Here is a 22,705-nt window from a genome sequence, read left to right on the forward strand (position 1 = left end):
GTGTACTGTTTAGTGTAAGATTGGAGTTTAATTCCTGCACTGTCTGTAAGGAGTTTGAATACTTTCCCTGTGACCATGTAGGTTTCCTCCGGGTACTCCAGTTTCCTCCCACACTCCAAAAAACCTGTAACAGTTAGGGTTAGTAAGTTGTGTGCGTACTACATTGGTGCTGAGAGCATGGTGACACTTGCAGGCTGTTCCCAGTATAGCCTCAGACTGTGTTGGCCATTGATGCAAACAATGCATTTCACTGTATATTTAGATGTGCATGTGACAAATCAAAATTTTCAAACTTCTGTCAAATCTCCACTCAGTCTCTGCTGCTTTAGAGAACCCCCCCCCCACCAAATTTTTCCAACCTGACTTCATAACATGCGTCTTCCAAACATAGCAGCATCCTGTTGAAACTCCTCTGCATTCCCTTCAAAGCTTTCACAGCCTTCCAGCAATGAGACGATCAGAAATTAATTCAATACTCTGGTGCCTAATCAAAGTTTTATAAAGCTGTAACCATAAGACAGAGAAGCAGAATTATGCCATTCAGCCCATTGAGTCTGCTCCGCTATTCCTTATGGCTGATTTATTATCCCTTTCAACCCCATTCTCCTGCCTTCTCCCTGTAACCTTTGGTGCCCTGATTAATCAAGAACCTGTGAACCTCAGCTTTAAATATACTCAATGACTTGGCCTCCAAGCTATCAGTGGTAATGAATTCCACAGGTTCTCCACCTTCTGGCTAAAGAAATTCTTCTTCAACTCTGTCCTAAAAGGATGTCCTTTATTCTGAGGCTGTGCCTTCTGGTCCTAGCCTCACTTACCAATGGAAACATCCTCTCCACATCCACTCTATCTGAGCCTTTCATTATTCAATATAATTCAGTGAGATTCCCCCCCACCCATTCTTCTAAACTCCAGTGTGTACAGGCATAGAGCCATCAAGTGCTCCCCATACGTTAACCCTTTTATTCCCAGGATCATTTTCATATACCTCCTCTGGACCAGCTTCAATGCCAGCATAACTTTTCTTAGATAATGGGCCCAAAGCTCCTCAGAACTCCAAGTGAGGTCTCACCAGTGCCTTATAAAGCTTCAGCGTCACATCTTCACTCTCATATTCTGGTCCTCTTGAAATGAACACTAAGTCCCTTTGCACCTCTGATTTTAAAAATGTTCTCCCTGTTTAGAATATAGCCTACGCCTTTATTCCTGCTACCAAAGTGCATAATCAAACACTTCACTGCACTATCTGCCACTTCTTTTCCCATTCTCCTAATCTCTCCAAGCCCCTCTGCAGAATCCCTCCTTCCTCAACACTATCATTGTAGCCACAAAGCCACCAATTCTGTCATGCAAATCATTGACATGAAAAGAAGTGGTCCCAATATTGATCCCTGCAGAACACCACTAGTTACTGGCAGCTAACCAGAATAGGCCGTGTTAATTCCTACTCTTTACGCCCTGTAAGTCAGCCAATCTTCTATCCATGTTAATATTTATACCATAGGCTCTTATCTTGTTAACCAGCCTCATGTGTAGCACCTGGCCAAAGACCTTCTGAAAGCCAAGTAAACAATGTCCATTGACTTTCCTTTGTTTATCCTGCCTGTTATTTCCTCAAAGAATTCTGAAAGATTTGTCAGGCAAGATTTCCTCTTAAATAAACCAAACTGTATTTGACCTAGTTTAACATAACTTTCTAGCTCTTGGGCTCAATGCCTCTAATAATGAAGTTCTCTTTACCACCCTATTAACCCTTGCAGCCACTTTTAGAGAGCCATGTACCTAGACACTAAGATCTCTTTAAAAATATTGTAAGGATCCCGCCATTAACTGTGTACTGAACCTTTCCATTCAATCATGTCAGTCATCTGAAGTATTTTGTGATTCAGCTGCTGAGAGAAAGTAGGTCTCCTTTAGTGTATATTTTCTCTTCACAACATCGCAATGAAGGCATAATTTCTTTTTGCTTGTAAGAATATGTATAGGTAAGTGCACAGAATTGGATCAAGTCAGAGAATTCATCGAATTATACAACATGGAAACAGTCCTTTCTGCTCTCCCAAGTCCATAACAAACATTCTTTGTTAATCCCATTGTATTCTTTCCATATTCTCCACAAACCCCCCCACCCCCCCCTTGCCTTCTACCCATTCCAGGTTCCAACACTCATGCACACAAAGGGCAATTTACAACTCGTGTCTGGGATGTGTGATGAAACTCAAGTACCTATTCATAGTCACAGGAAAGGCATGCAAACTCCACACAAGCAACACTGGAGGTCACAGTTGAACCACACCAGTGGAGTCATGTGCATCTCTACTGTGCACTTCTGTATGCTGTCTAGAAGTTGTGTGATACTGCCATTGTAATGTAGCAGTTAGTGCAATGCTATTACAGCTCAGGGTGGCAGAGTTCGAAGTTCATTTCCGACACTATCTGTGGTAATTTACATCTGTCCAGTGAACAAATGGGTTTCCTCCAGGTTCTCCGCTTTCTTCCCACATTCCAAAGACATACTGGTTAGTAAGTTTGTTGTTCTGTAAATTGTCCTGTGGGCTATAGAACTGGGCTGGAAGGGCCACACTGCGCTGAATCTCTACATAAATGTATAAATGAGAGTTATGTAATGTTTTGTTCCCCATTGCTCAGTACTGTATTCTGTCCTTGTCACGTAGGACCTTAAGTTCACATTTATGGGTAGAAAATTTGCAAAATTTACCTTGGGATAATTGCTTTCGTTGTGCTTTCAAGAACCACCTCCCAAGTAGAGAGATTTTCTAGCATCTTCTGCATAGCCCATTTTCATTCTTTTAAATACTTGCATATCTGAATCAATCTTGACTTTAAGCTTAATTTCTGTGTGAAATTGAAGTTCAAAAATTAATACTAAGTAGAGGCAGACCTTTTACAGGGAAACTGAAGTTTTCCAAAACTAAATCAACAAAGTAAATTGTGAAAAGGCAAAAGTACACAAGGGGAATTTTCATACTATTTCACATTTATGGGTAGAAAATTTGCAAAATTTACCTCAGGATAATTGCTACCTTGTCAATAACGGTGAAATTGTTGGACCTCTTCTGGAAGACAGTACAAGTCCAATGTGACCCTTTGTACAGGTAGCTTCTGTTTTGAATGGAAGTTCAATGTGTAGAAAAATAGTGTTGCATGCAGATGTAGTATTTCTGAGCTGTACATGTGCATGGGCAAATATGAATTCTGAGACTAGTTAAATCAGATGTGGGTCTGCCATGTCATAATTGGCTACATTTTGTGACATCTGCAAACAATTTGCTTTTGTTTATTAATATTGCATGTTTTGTGAAAAATGCTAGCTGTGTGGGGAGAGAGAAAATCTGTAGATGCTGAAAATCTGAGCAACACACAAAATGTCATCCTGAAACGTCAAATTTCATGTAGATGCTGTCTGGCCTGCTGAGTTCCTCCAGCATTTTGTATGTGTTGTTTGTGTGGGAAAAGAACTGTTTTTAAAAGAATATTTAGTCTCCTATTTGCAAATCTAATTTAAAAATGTATAATGGTCTAATCCATAGGCTTGTTAGTTTCGAAAGATGTCTGAAGTGAAAAGAGAACAAATGCAAAATCAGTATGGATCTAGTGCATTTTTTTTCTTTTCACTGTTTTCTAAGAAAGAAGAGCATTGATACTTTGAAGAAACTTTTGAAGATCTTTGTCATTCTTTATTGCCAGATTATAAAAATTACAGTTCAGGCTTCATTTCTATGAGCATTTACAAGATATGTACATGTCAGATAGATCTGTTATTCTGTTGTTTCCCTTTTACTTGTCAGGGATGTTTGGAAGACAAAATAGGTGAGCTTTTAAACATTTTGTGGTGCAATGATATTGTTCTGAAATATATTATGATAAAAAATATGGAAGTAGGTATATATGTGAAATATACAAGTGGCTGTGGAGGCCAAGTCATTAAATATATTTAAGCAGAGGTTGGTAGATTCTTAATTAGTCAAGGCATGAAGGGATACGAAGAGAAGGAACAAGATTGAAGTTGAGTGCGAAATTGTACAGCCGTGATGAAATGGCAGAGCAAACTAAATGGGCTAAATAGCCTAATTTTGCCCCTATATCTTATGGTCTTACAAACCAAAACAGGACTGAAATTGCAACAGTTTTAGCAGTAAGATAAAATAGTGCAAAACTGAATGCAAGCTACAAAACAAGTTTGTGGTAATGATCAAAGACACCTTCTGGATGTGGTTTAAAGTTCAGATGAAATGAGGAGCTAACAATGGAGTATTATCAAACCTGCAGTAGGGTTGAGCAAGATTTCAGAAGTATGCTACCCATTCCTAATAGCTGTACTTGTGCTGGTAGTTTTACTTGTTCATTCAAGAACTTTTTAAGCTCCTTTTAAAATTCTACAGCACTATTAAGCGTTGTTTGGCTTCAAAGTAGCTTGGCTGTGAGGTGAAATTGAACAAATATTGAGAAGGGAGAAAAGCAGAACTGGGACTGGAAAGTAGAAAATTAGGTTTGAAAGCTAAGGAAAAATGATTAGTAAGCATGGAATCCAGCCATATTTAAAGGTATATATCTAAATGCATAGTAATAAGCCATTCCTGTTGAGAACACTGATGGACACATGGAAATATATTTCAGCTAATACTCAAGGGTGGTTTAAAGACAGCCAGGATGAAAGGTTAGTGTTGGTGTTTACAGCATTTTGGATAAGATTGAGTTGGGATTAAAAAGTATACGGTTACAACTCTGGGAACTGATGATATGTTGCAAGATCGTCAAGTGGCATTGTATGGTTTGAACTGAAGAAGGAAAAGGGGCAGCCACATTGTTCATTATACACCATAGATATTCAAATAATCAGGCAGGTACAAAATTATATTGTTGGTAAATGTGTGGGAAGTCAAAAGCACAAAGGCATTAACACTGGAAGATTTTACTTGCTGTTAAAAGGGATACAGTCAGTGTAAAAGGTAAGAAAGGCACAAAGTTCCAAAAACTGAATTCTGGTGAATAGCAGGTGTGCAATAGGCCCACCACAAAAGATGGAAATGGTGTTGGAATTAATCTTTGGTATTAAGGTTGGACTGGAAACTAAAAGTAAATCATTGTCAGCTGTGGATGGCATGAGATGGATTAAACTTGGTAAAAGAGGAAGTACTAAGGGAGTACTGGAATGCGAGTAGATCAGGTGAAGTTTATCCTAAGCTATTAAGCCTGGAATGAAAGTGCTAACCACTTTTTTTTTGGAGCCAGTTGAGCTGGTGATAACAGAAGACTGTGAGCATAGTGTCATTGACTAAAAAGGGAGGAAAGAGTAAAAAGGTGACCTTACAGTAAAGTTAATATAATTTTGGCAATAGGCATATTATCAACTTTACTGTAAGGTCACCTTTTTACTCCTTCTTCCCTTTTTAGTCAAACTGTCCAGGCCCCGAGGCAGCAAAGCAACAGCAAACCATGATGCTTTTTCCACCGTGCTTCAGTTAGGATGAGGTTTTGGTGTTGGTGTGCAGTGCCCTATTTGTCCAAACATTATGGTGTGTACACCAAAAAGTTCAACTTTTGTCTCATCTGTCCACAGAACATTGTCCCAGAAGAATTGTCAATCATCCAGGTGGTCTTTTGCAAACTCGAGATGTGCAGCAATGTTTTTTATTTGCAGAGCAGTGGCTTCCTTCAGGGTGCCCTTCCATGAATGCCATTTTTTGGTCAGTGTTTTTCTTGTGGATACATGAACGGAGACTTCAGAAAGTTCTAGAGATTTCTGCAGGTCTTTTTCTGTTACCCTTGGTTTCTTTTTCACCTCAATCATCAGCATTGCATGTTGTGATCTTGGTGTGATCTTTGCCGGACATTCACTCCTAGGGAGAGTAGCAATTGTACTGAATTTCCTCCATTTGTAGACAATTTCTCTTGCTGTGGACTGATGAACACTAAGATCTTTAGAAATGCTTTTATAGCCTTTTCCAGCTTCATGCCTCTCTGCAGTTCTTCTAAGGTCCTCTGAAAATTGTTTTTATTGAGGTATGGTGTACATAATCAGATCTTTCTTGAGAAAAGTAGGCTCTGCCAGTAATCTGACTTTGTGTGTCATTGTTGATTGGAACATTGGACTCCAAATAGCTTTTGTAGAAGGCATTACCCCAGAAGTTCACATACTGTTTTGAACCTAGACTGTGATTGTTTAAATGGTGTACTCAGTATTGTCGAAAAGTACAGTTGTTTGTGTTAATAGTTTAGACAGATTGTGTTTGTCTATTATTGTAATTTAGATGAAGATCAGAACACATTTTATGAGTAATTAATGCAGTAAACCAGGCAATTGCAAAGTATTTGCAAATTTTTTCTTACAACTCTATACTGTATATTAATAACTTAGACTTGAATGTTGGGGAAGTGATTTAAAAAAACAATTTGCAATTCAACGAAAAGTCAGTTGTGTGGGTAATAGGAGAGTTTCAGATCGCAGGTAGGTGCAGATGATTGGTTAAACAGAAAGGTGGTACGTAAATGAAAATAATCTGGAGATGTCTGAAGTAATGCATTTGAAGACATTCAACGAGGCAATTTAGTAAGTGTCAATTTATGGCATGATATTGATGAAGAAAAGTGTTAATAGTGTATATGCACAGATCTTTAAATTGTCAATAACATGTTCTAAAAGGCATATGAATGCTTATCTTTATTTGTGAAGACACAAATATAGAAGGCAGGGGGATATTGTTAGAAGTATGTAGCTCACCCAGTAATCTACAGCTTGAGATCTGTTTGAAGACATGACAGAAAAAGATGTGTTTGCACTGGAGAGAGAGTGTAGACAGATTTACAGGGGCATAGTTCCAATTTGCAAGAATTGGCAATGAGAAAAGCAGAGAAATGTAAAGTTTTCTTTGCATTGTGAGAAGTTAAGTATATTGTTTAACTAAGCAGGGGTTCCCAACCTGAGATCCACAGACCCTTTGGTTAATAGTAAGGGTATATAGCAAGAAAAAAGGCTGGGAACCCCTGAACCAAGATGTTACGAGTTATGAAGACTTAGTTCAATTGATAGGAAGGATATTCGTTTCTTCACAGAGAGGTTAAGAATTTAAAGTACAGTTGAACTCCAAGAATCTCAGGTCTTTGGTGTAGGACTGTCAAATTTTCCTGACTATTCGATGTTACTCCTATTGATATTTCAACCCACTGCTGATAGGCATTAGCATAATAAATCATCCATTGAACCCAGTGGGTTTAAGGAGTGTAGAAAACAGGGCCAGTTTCATTTAAAGGGAGCATAGGAAATGGGAATCTGGTGATTTTTAAAAGGACTGTAGGAAAACACAGCATTTGGATTTCAGAACATTTGGCAAGTAGATTATCAGATATTAATGTTAAGTAGAAGTATTAAACATGAATTGAGAAAATAAAAATTCTTGACCAAAACTGTTATAGAGGTCATCATTCTGTTCACATTATCATAATGTCACAACATCACAGAAGGAAACCAATCAGCCTATCAACCCATTGAGTCCATGCTGGCTCTCTTTATAGTAGTCCAGTCCTCTAATTCCCCTGCTAATTTTTTTTCGGAGCCATAAGTTAATTTCCTTCTGGTCTCTTATCCAACTTCTTTTAAGCCATTCTTCATTCCTACTTCTACTATCCTTATAATACCAATTAGTATGGAAATCCAAAAGGATAGTTGGATTGCCATTGGATCAAGGGATAGAAAGCTAAGAGTGGGGCAGACGTGATGAACAGAATGAGCCTGATGAATTGGATAAAGTCATCTGAGAGATCAGTTTGGAATATGTAATCTGAAGGTAATTATATAAGGCTAGGCTATGTATTTTTGAAGTACAGTTCATTTTACACAAAATGAAACAGGAAATTTTTCCCTAAAAGATCTTTGAAGTTAGGTGAATTGAAACTTTTAAAACTTTAGATTTTAAGAGTGTTTTTCTAGGGAGGGAACCACAACAGTTAAGTTGTGAAGGGCCACATTCTAATTGAATGACGGAAGAAGCTCAAGGGTCATATTTATTCATGTTGCTTTATTTGTAGAAGAAAACTTGTGCAAAGAACACATATGAAGAGTGTTGGGAAACAGCAAAGTACTGGAGATGCTAAATTAGAAACAAAACCAGAAAGTGCTAGCAGCTCTTGACTTATGTGGGAGTGAAACATCATTTATGTTTCAGATTGCCCATCCATCATTGCTTTCATTACACACAGCTGCTCTGCTGAGTATTTCCAGCACTTTTTGTTTTTGTTATGAGGGTTCTGGGAAGTAGCTCAAGTTATAAAGTGTACTTCAGCCACCTTCTGTCATCACAATTGGCCAAACAACCATAGAAATCAGACGCCTTCCACAGCTGCTTTGTTTTTTTATTCTACTATAACATTTTTTTTTAGTATGTTGTGTCTGGCACAAGTGGACTGTTGTTGGTAAGCATGTAATTAGCTTATCAGTCTGATTGGAATAGGACATACTCTGAAACCCCTGCAATTGCCTCAGTGTAAATGGAAAACGCTTGAACCTGCTCACATATCTTTGGCAATTCTTCAGCTGAGCTTTGTCATTACGTTCTATGGTTCTGAATGCAGAACATGATTTTATTAATTTTAAAATTCAACTGTATTTATGAAAATTTTCTACTAGGAAGTACAAACCATCTAGTACATCATTGCATTCATTGACATCAAATAATACATTTATTGGGCCATGAGGTCACTGCAGATCCTCAGTAGCTACCCAGCGAAATCTGACCATTGATCGGCAGCATCTGGAGCTAGAATAGTACCTCTATTCACTTCAGTGTAGGTGAAGGGAAAAGGGCAATTGCAATATGGATTAGGTATTTTTAAATTAATTGTTTTTAATATTTTATTGAAATATAAATAATTCATAAATTTTGACAGAAGCTACATTGATAGTCCTCGATAGCTTTTGCTACTTGCAAAATCACTGGTGCTTGAGAGATCCTGCTTAATTTCTTCATTCCAAATCAAAGAATGCTAAGATCAATTGTACTGTTCTGAATAGCAGCTCGCCTAAGATCAGCTGACTTGCAGTGAGGTAGTGATAGTGAATATCCAAATTATCTAATGACTAGGTCACTCAATCCCTCTTGTCTGCTCAGTAAGTTAATTAATATTGTGGTCATCTCCCTGTAAAATGAATTCCATATTTCCATCTACCCATGGATAAGTTTCATTTATTATTTCTTAATCTATCTAAATCTATCTTAAAAGTATTAAAAGACCCTGCTTCCACTTCCCATCAGGGAAAGGAGTTCCAAAGATTCTCTAACCTCACAGATAATAATTCACTTCATCTGTATCCTAAATAATGATTTTTTTTTAGCAGTGACCCACTCCCCCTCTTCCAGATCTCTTGAGGAAAACTGAATGAACCCCAGGTATCATTTATGTTTCAATCAATCAGATCCCTCATTAAGGTTCCCAATCTTACAAAGTACCTCAATCTTTTCATTCAGCTATTTTGTTGGTAATCGGGCATTCCTGATAAATTCAATATTTAGTGCTCACCTCTAATTTTCCTGAAGAAGGTGTGGGCAGGTTGCCGCTTTGAACAGTTGCAATCCCTTTGGTGGAGAGACCTTGACAATATTGTGAGCAGGGAGTTCTAGGATTTGGACACAGTGATGAGAGAGGTCTAATAATGTTTACAATCGGATAGTGTGTGAGATGTGGAGAAGAATGTGCATGTGGTGGTATATCTGTGTATCTGCTACTGTTCTTTGGCTTTGGAGAGCATGTTTGGAGGGTGTTGTTGGATTAGTCTAAGCTAGAAGTTGCATTCCTTTTTGCAACTACGGTAGAGGGGATGGATGTTTAGGGTGGTGGATGGTGTACCAGTCAGCCAGGCTCCTTTGTACTAGAGAATGTCAACTTCTCAGAGGTTATTGGAGTTGCACTCATCCAGATCATTGTGTCTGCTTTTGATTTGTTTCCTGTAGACAGTGGAAAAGACGGGGTCAGAGATTGAATCCCTTGCTGTAGGATGCTCAGCTTCTGATCTGCTCTGTAGCTGCCATACTTTGGCACCTGGGCCAGCTGAGCTAGGTCAGTGGTGACCTCCAGCCTTTGAATGATCATAAACCTGGCAGCGGTAATGCTATTGAATGTCAAGAGTAGGTAGTTAGACTCTCTTGTTGGAAATGTTAATTACCTGACACTTTAAAGCCACTTGTCAGCCCCTGGCAGAATGTAGTCTAATCCTGCTCAGTGAAAACATGAATTGCTTTATTTGCTGAGGAGGTGAGGATAGGATTTTGTGTAATCACAAACATGCCCACTATATATTTTTTGATGAAATGAAATTCATTGATGAAGCAGCTGAAAATAATTGGAACTAAGGCACTGCTTAGGATAATAGACCACAGCAACCATAGCCATCTTTATTCAAGGTATGACTTCAGTGGAGTCCTTCATCTTCCTTCCCATGATGCTGTTGATTCCATTTAAGGTACTTTGATGTCAGGGGTATTCGCCCTCACCTCGCCTTGGAATTCAGCTCTTGTAATCCATATGTAGAACAAGGCTGTGAATGGAGTTTGGAGTCGAATAGACCTGACAAAATCTAAGCTGGATATTAATGCTCAGTTAGTTCTGCTTGATAGTGCCATTGATACAACCGTATTCTTTGGAACTGCAGCAGTTGCATGCCAAACGCATGGAGCCTGTCCTCTCCCGATTTCAGTGCAGTAGCTAGTCCTTGAACTGCTTCAAACTCAATTACACTCTTCCTTATTAAAGGAGGCAATAAATCATGCACAGTGGTGCAGATGCAGTGTCACCAAATCAACGTATTTAAAATATCACCTCCAACTTTTGTATTCATTTCATTTGGTAATAACTTTCTGTGATTGACCCTGGAACATGCTTAATTTTAAATGCCTTGCATAGACTTTCTGTATCAGCTAAGCTTTGCAGTAAATTTCTTGTTTTCATATGACCAAATGTCTTTTTATTTTTAATTGATTTCAACATTTAGTCACATGTTAAGAACTTGTGTATTTTGATTGTATATTGCCTGAGCTTTGGATTTCTTGGCATCTGAATTTGTGAAGGGAGCATGCCAGTAAAATGGTCTATCTTCATTGTCTAATTAAGGTGTAGCTCGATCCAAAGGGATGCCGCTGGCAATCGTTTTGATTTGGGTGAGGGGATTCAGGCAGGAAAGCAGTGTCTGTTCGTGTAGTTGGATTTTTGGTATTTATTCGTATACACAGTGGATTCTGGTTAATTTAGATCCATCAGGACCAGTACATTTTGGCCCAATTAAGCCATTGCTCCATTTTACAAAATTTCATAGAAATCACTAAAACAATATAAAAAAGACAAACTACCACTTAACTGTATTATTTCCTAATGGTTGTCAGCTGTGGAATCCATCTACATACATTGCCGTGTTCTTTTGATTGACTGTACATGAACAAACTCAGTGTAGACACCTAGTATAGATAATGGACTGGCTCCATACAATGCTTTTGACGATTGCCTCCAAATCTTCATTTTAATTGTAACATCGAAGATGATTTTTCATACCTGCAAATTCTTTATAGGTTCTAACTTGTTGATGTAGTGAAATCAATTTATTTTCACCCACAACCATTTCTGGCATCTCCAAGCCTAAGTGCTTGAACCGCAGTGAGCAGAACATTTCTGAATTGTCTTACTGTTTTCTTCTCGCCAACTATCAGTGACAAAAATCACTACTTTTTCACACAAACATTTGCAACTGAAGCTATTTAAAACATTTTCACTCCAAGTTCAGTGTAATGTCTAACAGCCACACAAGGCACGTGACTGACGCTAGTTAGAAACTGGCAACGGTCTCCTATCCCAATTAAACTGCACAGCATCTCAAATAACTGAAGAAAATTTTGGTTATCTTCTCGATAGCTTTTGTTCTTTAAGACTTGTCTCAAATGAACGGTTGCAATACGCACAATATGCTGGAGTATCTTAGCAAGTCAGACAGAATCAATGAATGGGAATATACAGTCGATGTCTTGAGCCAAGGCCCAATCAGGGCATTGTGTGTGTTGCTTTAGACCTTCAGCATCTGCAGTAACTCTTGTGCCAAATAAGCTGCTGTCCTAATTGGGACAATTAACCAAAATCCACCATATCCTCTTAAAGTGGGAGAGGGGGTGGCAGCTTGGAGGTTGGGCCAGATGCCAAAGAAACTTGTAATTGTAAGACTTCTTGATAAGTTCTAGTCCCAGGTGGGTGTCAAATATCATTCAGACACACTGAAGTAATAGTTTCAGTCAAATGAGGCAACGAAGGGAGCAGACTGATGAAGTATCATCTTGAGCTAATAGCAAGCTCTGCTGACCTCTGTCCCTTTCACTCCTTCCCCTCCTGAACTGGCTCAGCAATCCCTGGATTAGAAAATCTGCAAATCCTTGAGAAAGTTTTAATACTTTATTTCAAAGTAGTTGCTGTCTAGAAGATTAAAGGAAATATGCTTGTATTGTTTCTCCTTGATGTAATGTCTGGCTGTTTACTTTGACCCTTGCACTGAAATACATTTAGTTAATCAGTACAGTAATTTTGAATGTATTGGCTGTACTACTTTTACTGGAATAGTTTCTGACAAGGGTTCTTGCACATCTAGCTATGACACAATAGAATTGGAATGTAAAGTGTTTCATCATAAGTCATTTCCTGGAAGTGAGAGATGTTATGTGACCTCGTTGCTCTAACCTTAGATGTTTCTGTAACTTCACTGTATGAAACATAATGTCACTGACTGGCAAGTCATTTGATGGAAAGTTATTTGATGGAAATGTAAATTGCAATTCAACACGTACAAACAAGCTGGAGGAACTCAGCAGGTCGGGCAACATCTGTGAAAATGAGCAGTCAGTGTTTCGGGCCGAGACCCTTTGTAATCAGGACTGAAGAAAGAGGGGGCAGGGGCCCCATAAAGAAGGTGGGGGGAGGGTGGGAAGGAGAAGGCTGGTAGATGCCAGGTGAAAAACCAATCAGAGGAAAGATCAAAGTTCCAGTTGAACATCAAATTCTCCAACTTCTGGTAATTCCCTCCCCCTCCCTTCCCCCATCCCACTTTCCCTCTGCCTCTTCTTCCAGCTGCCTATCACCTCTCTCATGATTCTGCCTGCCATAGTGTATTCCCCTTACATTCCTTCTTCACCTTTCCTGCCTATTCTCTCCCTGCTTTCCCTCCCCCACCCCTTGATCTTTCCTCTGATTGGTTTTTCACCTGGCACCTACCAGCCTTCTCCTTCCCACCTTCTTTATAGGGCTCCTGCCCCCTCCTTCAGTCCTGAGGAAGGGGCCTGAAACGTTGACTGCTCATTTCCACGGATACTGCCTGACCTGCTGAGTTCCTCCAGCCTGTTTGTACATGTTGCTTTGACCCCAGCATCTTCAGTGTACTTTGTGTTTAAATTGCAATTCAACTTGGGAATTTTGTTTTCTTTTTATTTTAGGTGTAATCCTAAACCAGGGTCCTACCCAACTCAGACTTATTACTATCCTCCATCCACTGACCCAGCATACAGCTATTATTCAGCAATATTAAAAGAGCAAATTAGTTTGCATGGAAATGTGCAGCAACCGCATCTTAGTTATAATCTTGAACGCACTCCTGGATTTGGATATGATGCTGAGCGTGCATCTGTTCATGGACACAGTCAAGATATTATGCATCCATCTGGACATGTATTCAACCATAATCGCAGGGAGACACTTGGACACGGACACAGCCATGATGTTGGACACACACCTGGACATGAACTTGGCCATGAATTTGGGCTGGCATCTGGGCACAGTCACTGCCATGATCATGGGTTTGCATCTGGTTATGGACACAGTCATGATGTCTTTATATCTAAAAATGGAGATACCCATGACCTTGGACACAGCCATGATCTTGGGCGCACGAACAATCCTGAACATGGGCATACCTGTGACCATAAACCCAGTTATCAGTATTCTGAAGACGTACAATATAGTTCTCCGGGGCTCCCACAGGGTGTTGAAAGTTCTGCTTCTGAACAAGACTCCTTTTCTGTGCTAATGGGCTAAGTTTTGCTCTGGGATTTTTTTTTAGCAGGCAGCTGCACACATGAGGCACCAGGCCATCACTATCACAGGGAACATCATTCCATATCAAAGCTGCTATTTTAAGTTACAATGTTGTAGTTCAGTCTTCTGAGACAGCACCAAAGTGGATGTAGATATAGTGAATCCTATCATTGGCATGCAATTGAAGTTGTGAAAGATTTTTTAAAATGTCTGCATCTGTATATTTGTCAAACATCAGAATTTAAAAGTCATATATTTAGTAATTCTTTATTCTGTTTATTTGTTGTGCTACATTTTTACTTTGAGAAATTTGTCTCTGCTTACCATTTACAATGTCCATGCAACTATGATCAGCAGGCTCAATTTTTCATTCATTTAACGTGCTTATTGTTAATAACTGTTTTGTAAACAGCATACTTTGGAAATATCCTGGCCATTAGCTTGAGACCTGAGACTGCAGTATGATGAAACCTGATTTGTACTGTTATGGAATAACCGTCATTTCACTTAGACCAAGAGATGTACAGTAGAGGTAAAGTACTGGAGAAAAGGAGACGTGGCCCTCCATGCATGTTACAGAGTGACAGAGGTAATGGGCAAGGAGATTATAACACAATCTTTACCTACCTTACTGTCAGTCCAGCTTGATATTTGCCACCTTTTATGGTAGGTAGGAGTGATGGCAAGACTTTCTTTCAATAGTGAGGTGGGGAAATGTAAGGCTGAGTTTTCATTGTTTTGATACCATTAGCTTAGTAGTACTAGAGACTGTAAACATGCTACTAAGGCTGCTGATGATCTGTATGCTCCAATGCAAAGTCTGTCCACTTTTAACTCCATAATTGTGTTCCTTTCACCCCCTTCCTCAGTTCCTGTTCTGCCAAAACCTTATTCAATATTTCAGAATCAAGTTTAATATCACTGGCATATGTTCTGAAATTTGTTGATTTGCAGTAGCAATATATCGCAATACATAATAAAAAATTATGAATTACAGTCAGAAATTATATGTAATAATTAAATAGTGCAAATAGAGAGCAAAACAAAAAAAGAGGTAGTGTATGGGGGATCAATGTCCATTCAAAAATCTGGTGGTGGGGAGGTAAAACCTAAAATGTTGAATGAGTGATTTCAGGCTCCTATACCTCTTCCTTCAAGGTAGCAATTAAAAGAGGGTATGCTCTGGGTGATGGGGTCCTAATGATGGATGCTGCCTTTTCTGAGGCATTGCTTTATGATGCCTCTCTGCTGGGGAGACTAGTACCTTTGATGCAACTTTTTCCGATCCTGTGCAATGGCCCTTCCATACCAGCCAGTGATGCAGCTGGTTAGAAAGCTTTTCACAGTACATCTGTAGAAATTTCCCAAAGTCTTTATTGACATATCAAGACTCCTCAAACTCCTAATGAAATATAGCTACTGTTGTGCCTTCTTTGTAATTGCATTAATATGTTGGGCCAGAATAGATCTATAGGTATGTTGATAACCAGGAACTTGAAATTGCTTTCCCTTTCTACTGTTGATCCATCCATGAGGACAGGTGTGTCCCCCATCAATTTCCCCTTCCTGAAGTCTTACCGATGCTTTAGTCTTACTGATGTTGATTGCATTTTTGCTGTGACACCACTCAACCTGCCTTCTCCGTAAGCTTCCTCGTCATCAGCTGAAATTCTGCCAATAATTTAACAATAGAAATAATTTTGTTATCTCTGAATGTGTCTATTCCAATGGTCTCTTGTCTAGCTTTCTACCTTCCAACATACATTTGAGTTCAGAAATTGATATCCCTGCTAGTTCTCATTCACCCATCAACCCTGTAGCCTTAGATTGCTGTGGTCTTTTAAAGATCTTTTAGTATCTTGTCTTTCTGTTTCTGTATTATACAGATCTATAACTTCAGATCTCCATGTAGCTTGAATTTTGGTTCTGTTTCATGTACAGTTTTACCATAGGCTTTGGGTGCCTAAATACTAAACTTTCATCTTCCTTTACCTCTCCTACTTTAAGACCATCTGACAACCCACCTCTTCAATCAGACTTCTTGAACAGATTTTGTAATGAGTTACCTCTATTCACATTACATTGTTTAGAGCACGTGTACTGTTCGATGGCATTGCTATCAATGATAGAGATCGCCTCCAGAGCTACAGTGTTTTGCAGCCTTGGAAGGAAGTTGGGAAATCACTTGAAATGATCAGAATTCGTAACACCTGCTGTGTAGTACCCTGAAAACCTTAACTTGATGGGCAGTAATTTAGGAGTTAACTGGCTCTAAAATCATCTTATCCATTTATATTGTTTCTTCAGATGACTATTTCAAAGTGTAAGGAATTTAAAAATGTTTTTTATAAAACAAGAATCTACTATTTTATATTGTAATTGTGTAGAACTCTATGTTTAAAAAAATTAAAACTGCATTTTGCATTCTGAAATATGTTTAATGTGATTGTCTACTCAGCCAGCTTGATGTTATCAGCTGGTGGACACCAAGGGCTACCTTGAATTAAAGTCTGTCAGCAGCAGGGATCACAGAAGGAGCATTAACAGATTAAAAGTTACGAGAACTTTCTTTCAGACTGATGGTGAATTGTCAGTCTACCTCTGACCTCTAATTCTGATGCAACATTTCCTGATGTGGTTTCGGAATCTATTTTTTGGTTCTGTTACAATATTAGAAGAGCAGTAAAAACACAGATTGCCATTGTTGTCTTCAATTCTTTATTTTTTTTCTGAAAAGTACAGAAGTTGCCAAGGACAGGTTAAATCTCATCAGTAGTTACTATCCTCTTTAATTGCATCACTTACTACTTCACGTCTATTGTTTCAAAGTATATATTTAAATTGCCTGATATTTATATTAATTTTGTAACATTTTTAAGAATGTAGAACAGTACAACATAGAACAGGCCCATCGGCCCACGGCATTGTGGGCCCCTTTAACTTATAACAAGGTCAGTCTAACCCTTCCCACCCAGAAAACCCACTATTTTGTTTTCATCCAGGTGTCTTTTTAAGACTCTCTTAAATGTCCTTAATGCATCTGCCTCTGACATCCTCTCCTATACTTTCCTCCCAGCACCTTAATGTTATGCTTCCTTGTATTAGACATTTCTACCACGGGAAAAACTCTGAATGTTCATTTGAATTACGCTCTTTTTATCATCTTTTACACCTTCATCAAGTCACCTCCCATCCTCTCCAAAGAGAAGAGCCCCAGCTTGTTCAACATACCCTCATAAGATGCACTTTCTAATACAGGCATCTTCCTGGTAAATCTCTGCACCTTCTCTAAACTTCTAAATGCATCCTCCTTGTAATGTGGAGATCAGAAATGAACACAATATTCCAAGTGTGGTCTAACTAGAGTTGCAACATCACTTTGCAATGCTAGAACTCAATGCCCTGACTAATAAAAGCCAACACACCATACACCATCTTAACCACTCAATCAACTTGTGATGCAGCTTTGAAGGAGTTACTAACATGAACCCCAAAAACCCTTTTCTTCCACATCGTTTAAAATTTTGCCATTAACCGTGTATTGTCATCAAGTTTGACCTTCCAAAGTGAAGATTGAACTTGATACACTTTGATAATATTTTGCTGCCACTTCTCAGCCTAGTTCTGGATCCTATCAATGTTCTGTTGCAACCTACAGCAACCTTCTACACTGTCCACCAACTTTTGTGCAGTGGCAATCGTAATCACCCATTCTTCCACTTCCTCATCCTAGTCATTTTTTAAAAAATCACAAAGAGCAGTGATCACTGTGGAACACCACTGGTCTCTAACCAGTAGGGTGAATACACTTGATCTACTACCACTCTGCCTTCTGTTGGCAAGCTAACTCTGAATCCACACAGCCAAATTTCTCAGGATCCCGTGCCTCTTGACTTTGTTAAATGCCTTACAGAAATTCATATACACCACATCCACTGCTTCTCCCTCATCAAAATGTTTTGTCAGTTCCTCAAATAATTCAGTCATGCTTGAGAGCCATGACCTGCTCCTTACAAAGCCATGTTGTCCAGTACTAATCAGACTATGCTTCTCTAAATGATCATAAATAATATCTAAGATTCTTCTCCCAATAGTTTTCCCACCACTGACATAAGACTAGTTTATTATTCCCGGGGTTATTCCTATTATTTTGCTTGAACAAAGGAGTAACATTTGATCTTCTCCAACCCACTGGCAGTACTCCTGTAGCCAGTGAGGACTCAAGGATATCTGCTAAAAGTGAACCAATCTCTTCCCTTACTTCCTAAAATAACCCGGAGTATATCCTGTTTGGCTGCAGGGACTTGCTTATCCTAATATTTTTCTCTGGATTTTTTTAATTGAATCAGAATCAAACTCTGGAAACTTGTTTGCATAATCTAGGCTGTCAGTCCTATGCAATACTCAAGAAGTTTGCACAGTCAGAAGTACTATCTTGGAGATAAGATTAAATTAGTGCTCCATCTGTCCCACTGAACAAAATGTAGACACAGAGCTAATGTGTTTTTCCCAGTGTCCTGATCAATCTTAATGTTTCACCTACTTTTGCTTTAACAGTAATAACCTGGCCATTGTTATATTGGTGTTTGAGGAATATTGATCATGAAGTAATAGAGAACATTTTGATTACATGGAGGATTTTTTTATATGCATAGGTTATTTACTACATGCTGAACAGAATATTTAAAACAAGAGTTTTTACAGAAAAACAGGATCCAGGAAAAATGAAGCTTTCTGAAGAAGCCTTTTTTGAACATAAGCTGGTGATTTTTGGAACTGACTCCCAAGCAGTAGACAACAGCAGATAAAATAGCTTTCAGACTCCCCTATAGTTTCTCATTGAGAATCTGAACCTTATTGACTTGAAGGTCTTGAGTACAGTTCCCAAGCCCAATTGTTTTCAAGAAATGAGTTGAATTCGGTTAGCAAGTAAGAAGCATTTTATTTTTTTTAATTTGGAGATTTAGCACGGTAATGGGCCCTTCTGGCTCAATCACATCCATGTGACCAGATAACCTACTAGCCCATACATCTTTGGAATGTGGGAGGAAACCCATGCAGCAATGGGGTGAACATACAAGCTTTGAACAGACTATGGCTGAATTGAACCTGGGTCACTGTCACTGTAACATATGTAGATTGTAGCAAAACTTCTTTACATACCTACTACTACCCCTTTGCAAAATGGGAAGTCAGTCTCTCCAGTACATAAGAGGCTTGACATGATTCTGGACAAAGATGGCAATGGGCTCAATTTTTAGATGTATGAACAGTTTAGAGCAGTGATTAACTGCTGCCTCTGCACTCCATGATCTCTATCATCATAGAACTTGTGATTGGAAGTAATTAATTTTGCTGTTCTTTTGCCATCCAGTTGAAATGCAATCTCACTCCATATATTCCTTTTTCGGTATTGCACTTAATTACCTTTGGCTAATAGAAATCAATGGCAAATTAAAAACGAGCTCTTGGCCCACAATTACCATTTATGGAAACACAAGAGACAGCAGATGCTGTAATCTGGAGCAAATCCTGCAGGATTTAAGTGGACCAGGCAGCGTCTGTGGAGAGAACTGGACAGTCAACGATCCAGATCAAGATCCTGCATAGGTCTCAAACCAAAATGCTAACTGTCCATTTTCATGTTGCCTGATCTGCTGAGTTTCTCCAGTATTTTGTGTGTTGCCATTTGTGTAAGAGTTTTAGATCTCTTCCATCTGTGCTTTTCAATTGGATCTTAAAATGCCTGCCTCTAATTTTTTAGGCAATATTCTAAATCTCACCTTAGATTTCCAACCAATAGAAGTAGTTCCTCTCTACCTATTTTGAAAACTTTGTCCTTTTAGGCACACAAAGTGGTCCTTGCAAAAAACCCATATTAATATTCTGAAATCGCAGGGCGTAAAACTAACATGGTCCACATCAAGTATTTTAGAACATCACTGCTAGTATTTTTTCCCTATTAGAAAATTCTCTGATGTGCCATTTTAGGACCATGTTGGATAATTTCGCTTGATTAATTTGAAATCCATTTTGTAATTTTGCCTGTCAGATGTTTCTAACTATTTTGTCTTTGCAGAGTCAACAGTTCAGCATGTGTAGCTTTCTACCAAATCAGTTAAATCATTAATAAAAACAATGATCTTTGTGGAGGACCATTAGTCATGGCTTATACTCTGTCTTCTGCTCCTAAAACAAAGATAAGCAGTGGAATTGTGGAATTCTAGACATTCTCAAGGCATACACTACCTAATGTGGGCACATATTGCCATTTCATTATTGGGCTACATCAGATTCCCAGAGCAGGTGCTCTATTCTGATTCAAGAAAGTATTCAAAGCCTCCTTAAAAAGAATGCAACATTCCCCCAGTCAGTGGGCAGTCCCTGGCTTATGATTACTCAAAGTGGTGGAAAAGCAATTGGGATAGTATTAATCTCGAGGCAATACATGGAAACACACAGAAGCTGGACATAAAGGGTAAGAGTACACTGCCTCTCAAACTACTCAGCCACTTACATCATGGGGCACTTGTCCATCAATAGAAGAGTCTGTGATCCCCAAATAGTCCTCAACAATTACAAGCCACAAACCAGAGGGAAGAGTATCATTAACAAGAAAAAATCTGCAGATGCTGGAAATGCAAGCAGCACACACAAGATGCTGGAGGAATTCAGCAGGCCAGGCAGCATCTATGGAAATAAAGTACAGTTGACTGTACTTTTTTTTCAGAAGACAATTATTTTTGATCATTAAGTGTCATATATTATACACTGCAGTCAGTTTGCTTTTCATCACTTGTTTTAGTTTCCATTTAAATTTAATGGGAGTGATGAAAATTATCAGCTATGCTACACTATCACACTAAGTCAACTATTACTTTACTGTCAGTGGAGGAGTGGAATTATCTACCCAGGGTTAGTCTAGAAGCGCCATTGACATTTTGATGGAAGTGATTATGTGGCCTTAACAGTCGCATCTATAATTTCAGATCAATTTTTAAAAAGGCAAAATGAGAGTGATGAACAATTACTGCAAAATAAAATATGCAGAACATTGCTGTAATGAATAATCAATGGTTTTCAATCAAATAGCCTGAAAGAGTTTATCTACATTTGGAAGCATTTTGTCATTCAACTATTAATCAATTAAAATAAAATGGAACACTTTTCAAACTGTTATTTCAGTAATTGCTTTATTCTACAAATACTTGAATTTGTAATAAAATCATGCATTTCTTGCCTTTGTCTTGGTTTTGTTATTGTACTATTGGATTTTACAAGATCAGTTTCTCTAATAATGAAATGTGCTGTTAGAAAAAGACATTGCAATTGAATTTGCAATGTACAGTGCCTAGAAAATAGTGTTGCATCCCCACAACTGTTTTAACATTTTATTGTCTCATTTTCTAAATTTAGCATATATTGAAGTAGGATTTTTGAGCTAATCTACACAACATTGTGCATCATGTCAAGGCAAAAGAAAAAAATCCAAATCCTGTTAACAATTTACTAAAAATTAAAAAAGAAAATTGAGACTGAAAAAAATTCATCCCCTTTCTACTGTGCTAATTTTCCCTCCTTACTAACTCACATTTGTTGATGTACAAAATTGGAGATCAACTGTTTTCAATGAATTCAGAAGAATGAATATCCTTCTCTGTGTATGGTTGATATGCAACAGATCAAATCAAAATGAAGACAAAAGAACATTCAGGGCAAGTCAGGAAAATTATAACAGAGAAGCACAGATCTGGGGAAGATTACAAGACCATTTCAATGGTACTGAACATACCTGGGAGCTCAATGTAGTCCATCGAAAAAAGTGCCCGCACTGCCTAGGTCAGGCCACCCCTCTAAACTGAATTTAAAATCTAAAAGAATGGCACTTGTAAGAGAGACTACTGTGATGCCAACAGTCACTCTGAGTGAGATGCAAAAGTCAGTGGCTGCAACTGGAGGTGAAGTTCATGGCTCCACAATCTCTCAAGGTTTTGCATAACAAAGGATATTTATGGAAGCGTAGCAAGGAAGAAACCTTGGCCTAAAAAAACATATTCTTGCCCATAAAGACTTTGCAAAGCATCACTTAAACTATACTGTAAAGATGTAGAAGAAGGTCTTGTGGTCAGATGAGACTAAAGTGGAATTTTTTAGTCTCAACACTAAGTGGTATGTGTGGAGTAAATCTAATATTGTGCATCAGCCATCTCCTGTACCTAATAAAGTGGTCACTGATCATATTTCTCTATGTTCATGATCATCTGCTGTTATAACCCATCCACTTCAAGGTTCAATATGTTGTGTGTTATGTGATGCTCCTCTGCACACCACTGTTATAATGTGTGAATTTTTGATTTAAGGTCACCTTGAACCAGTCTGACTGTTCCTCTCTGACCCCTCATTAACAAGGCATTTTCCTTGTTATCGTGCGAGAAAATCCCAGGAGATCACCAGTTTCTGAGATACTCAAACCACTCTGTATGGCACAACAATCATTCCATGGTTAAAGTCACTTGGGCACATTTTTTGCCCATTCTGATGTTTGGTTTGAACAACATCTGAAGCTCTTGAGCATGTCTGCATGTGTTTATGCATTGGTTGATGAGATATTTACATTAGTGAGCAGGTATATCTA

General features: G+C 38.5%; 1 protein-coding gene across 1 annotated transcript in view; it reads left to right on the forward strand.

The window, feature by feature from the left end:
- rhbdd2 (rhomboid domain containing 2) overlaps nucleotides 1–21,252 on the forward strand; it is a 35,256-nt gene extending 14,004 nt beyond the window's left edge. The window contains exon 4 of the mRNA XM_059972988.1: nucleotides 13,473–21,252. Coding sequence (XP_059828971.1) covers nucleotides 13,473–14,070 — 598 coding nt within the window. The 3' untranslated portion in view covers nucleotides 14,071–21,252. The remainder of the gene's footprint in view (nucleotides 1–13,472) is intronic.
- Nucleotides 21,253–22,705: the final 1,453 nt, after the last annotated feature.

This window comes from Hypanus sabinus, chromosome 6 (genome assembly GCF_030144855.1).
Source record: "Hypanus sabinus isolate sHypSab1 chromosome 6, sHypSab1.hap1, whole genome shotgun sequence".
Lineage (NCBI taxonomy): Eukaryota > Metazoa > Chordata > Chondrichthyes > Myliobatiformes > Dasyatidae > Hypanus > Hypanus sabinus.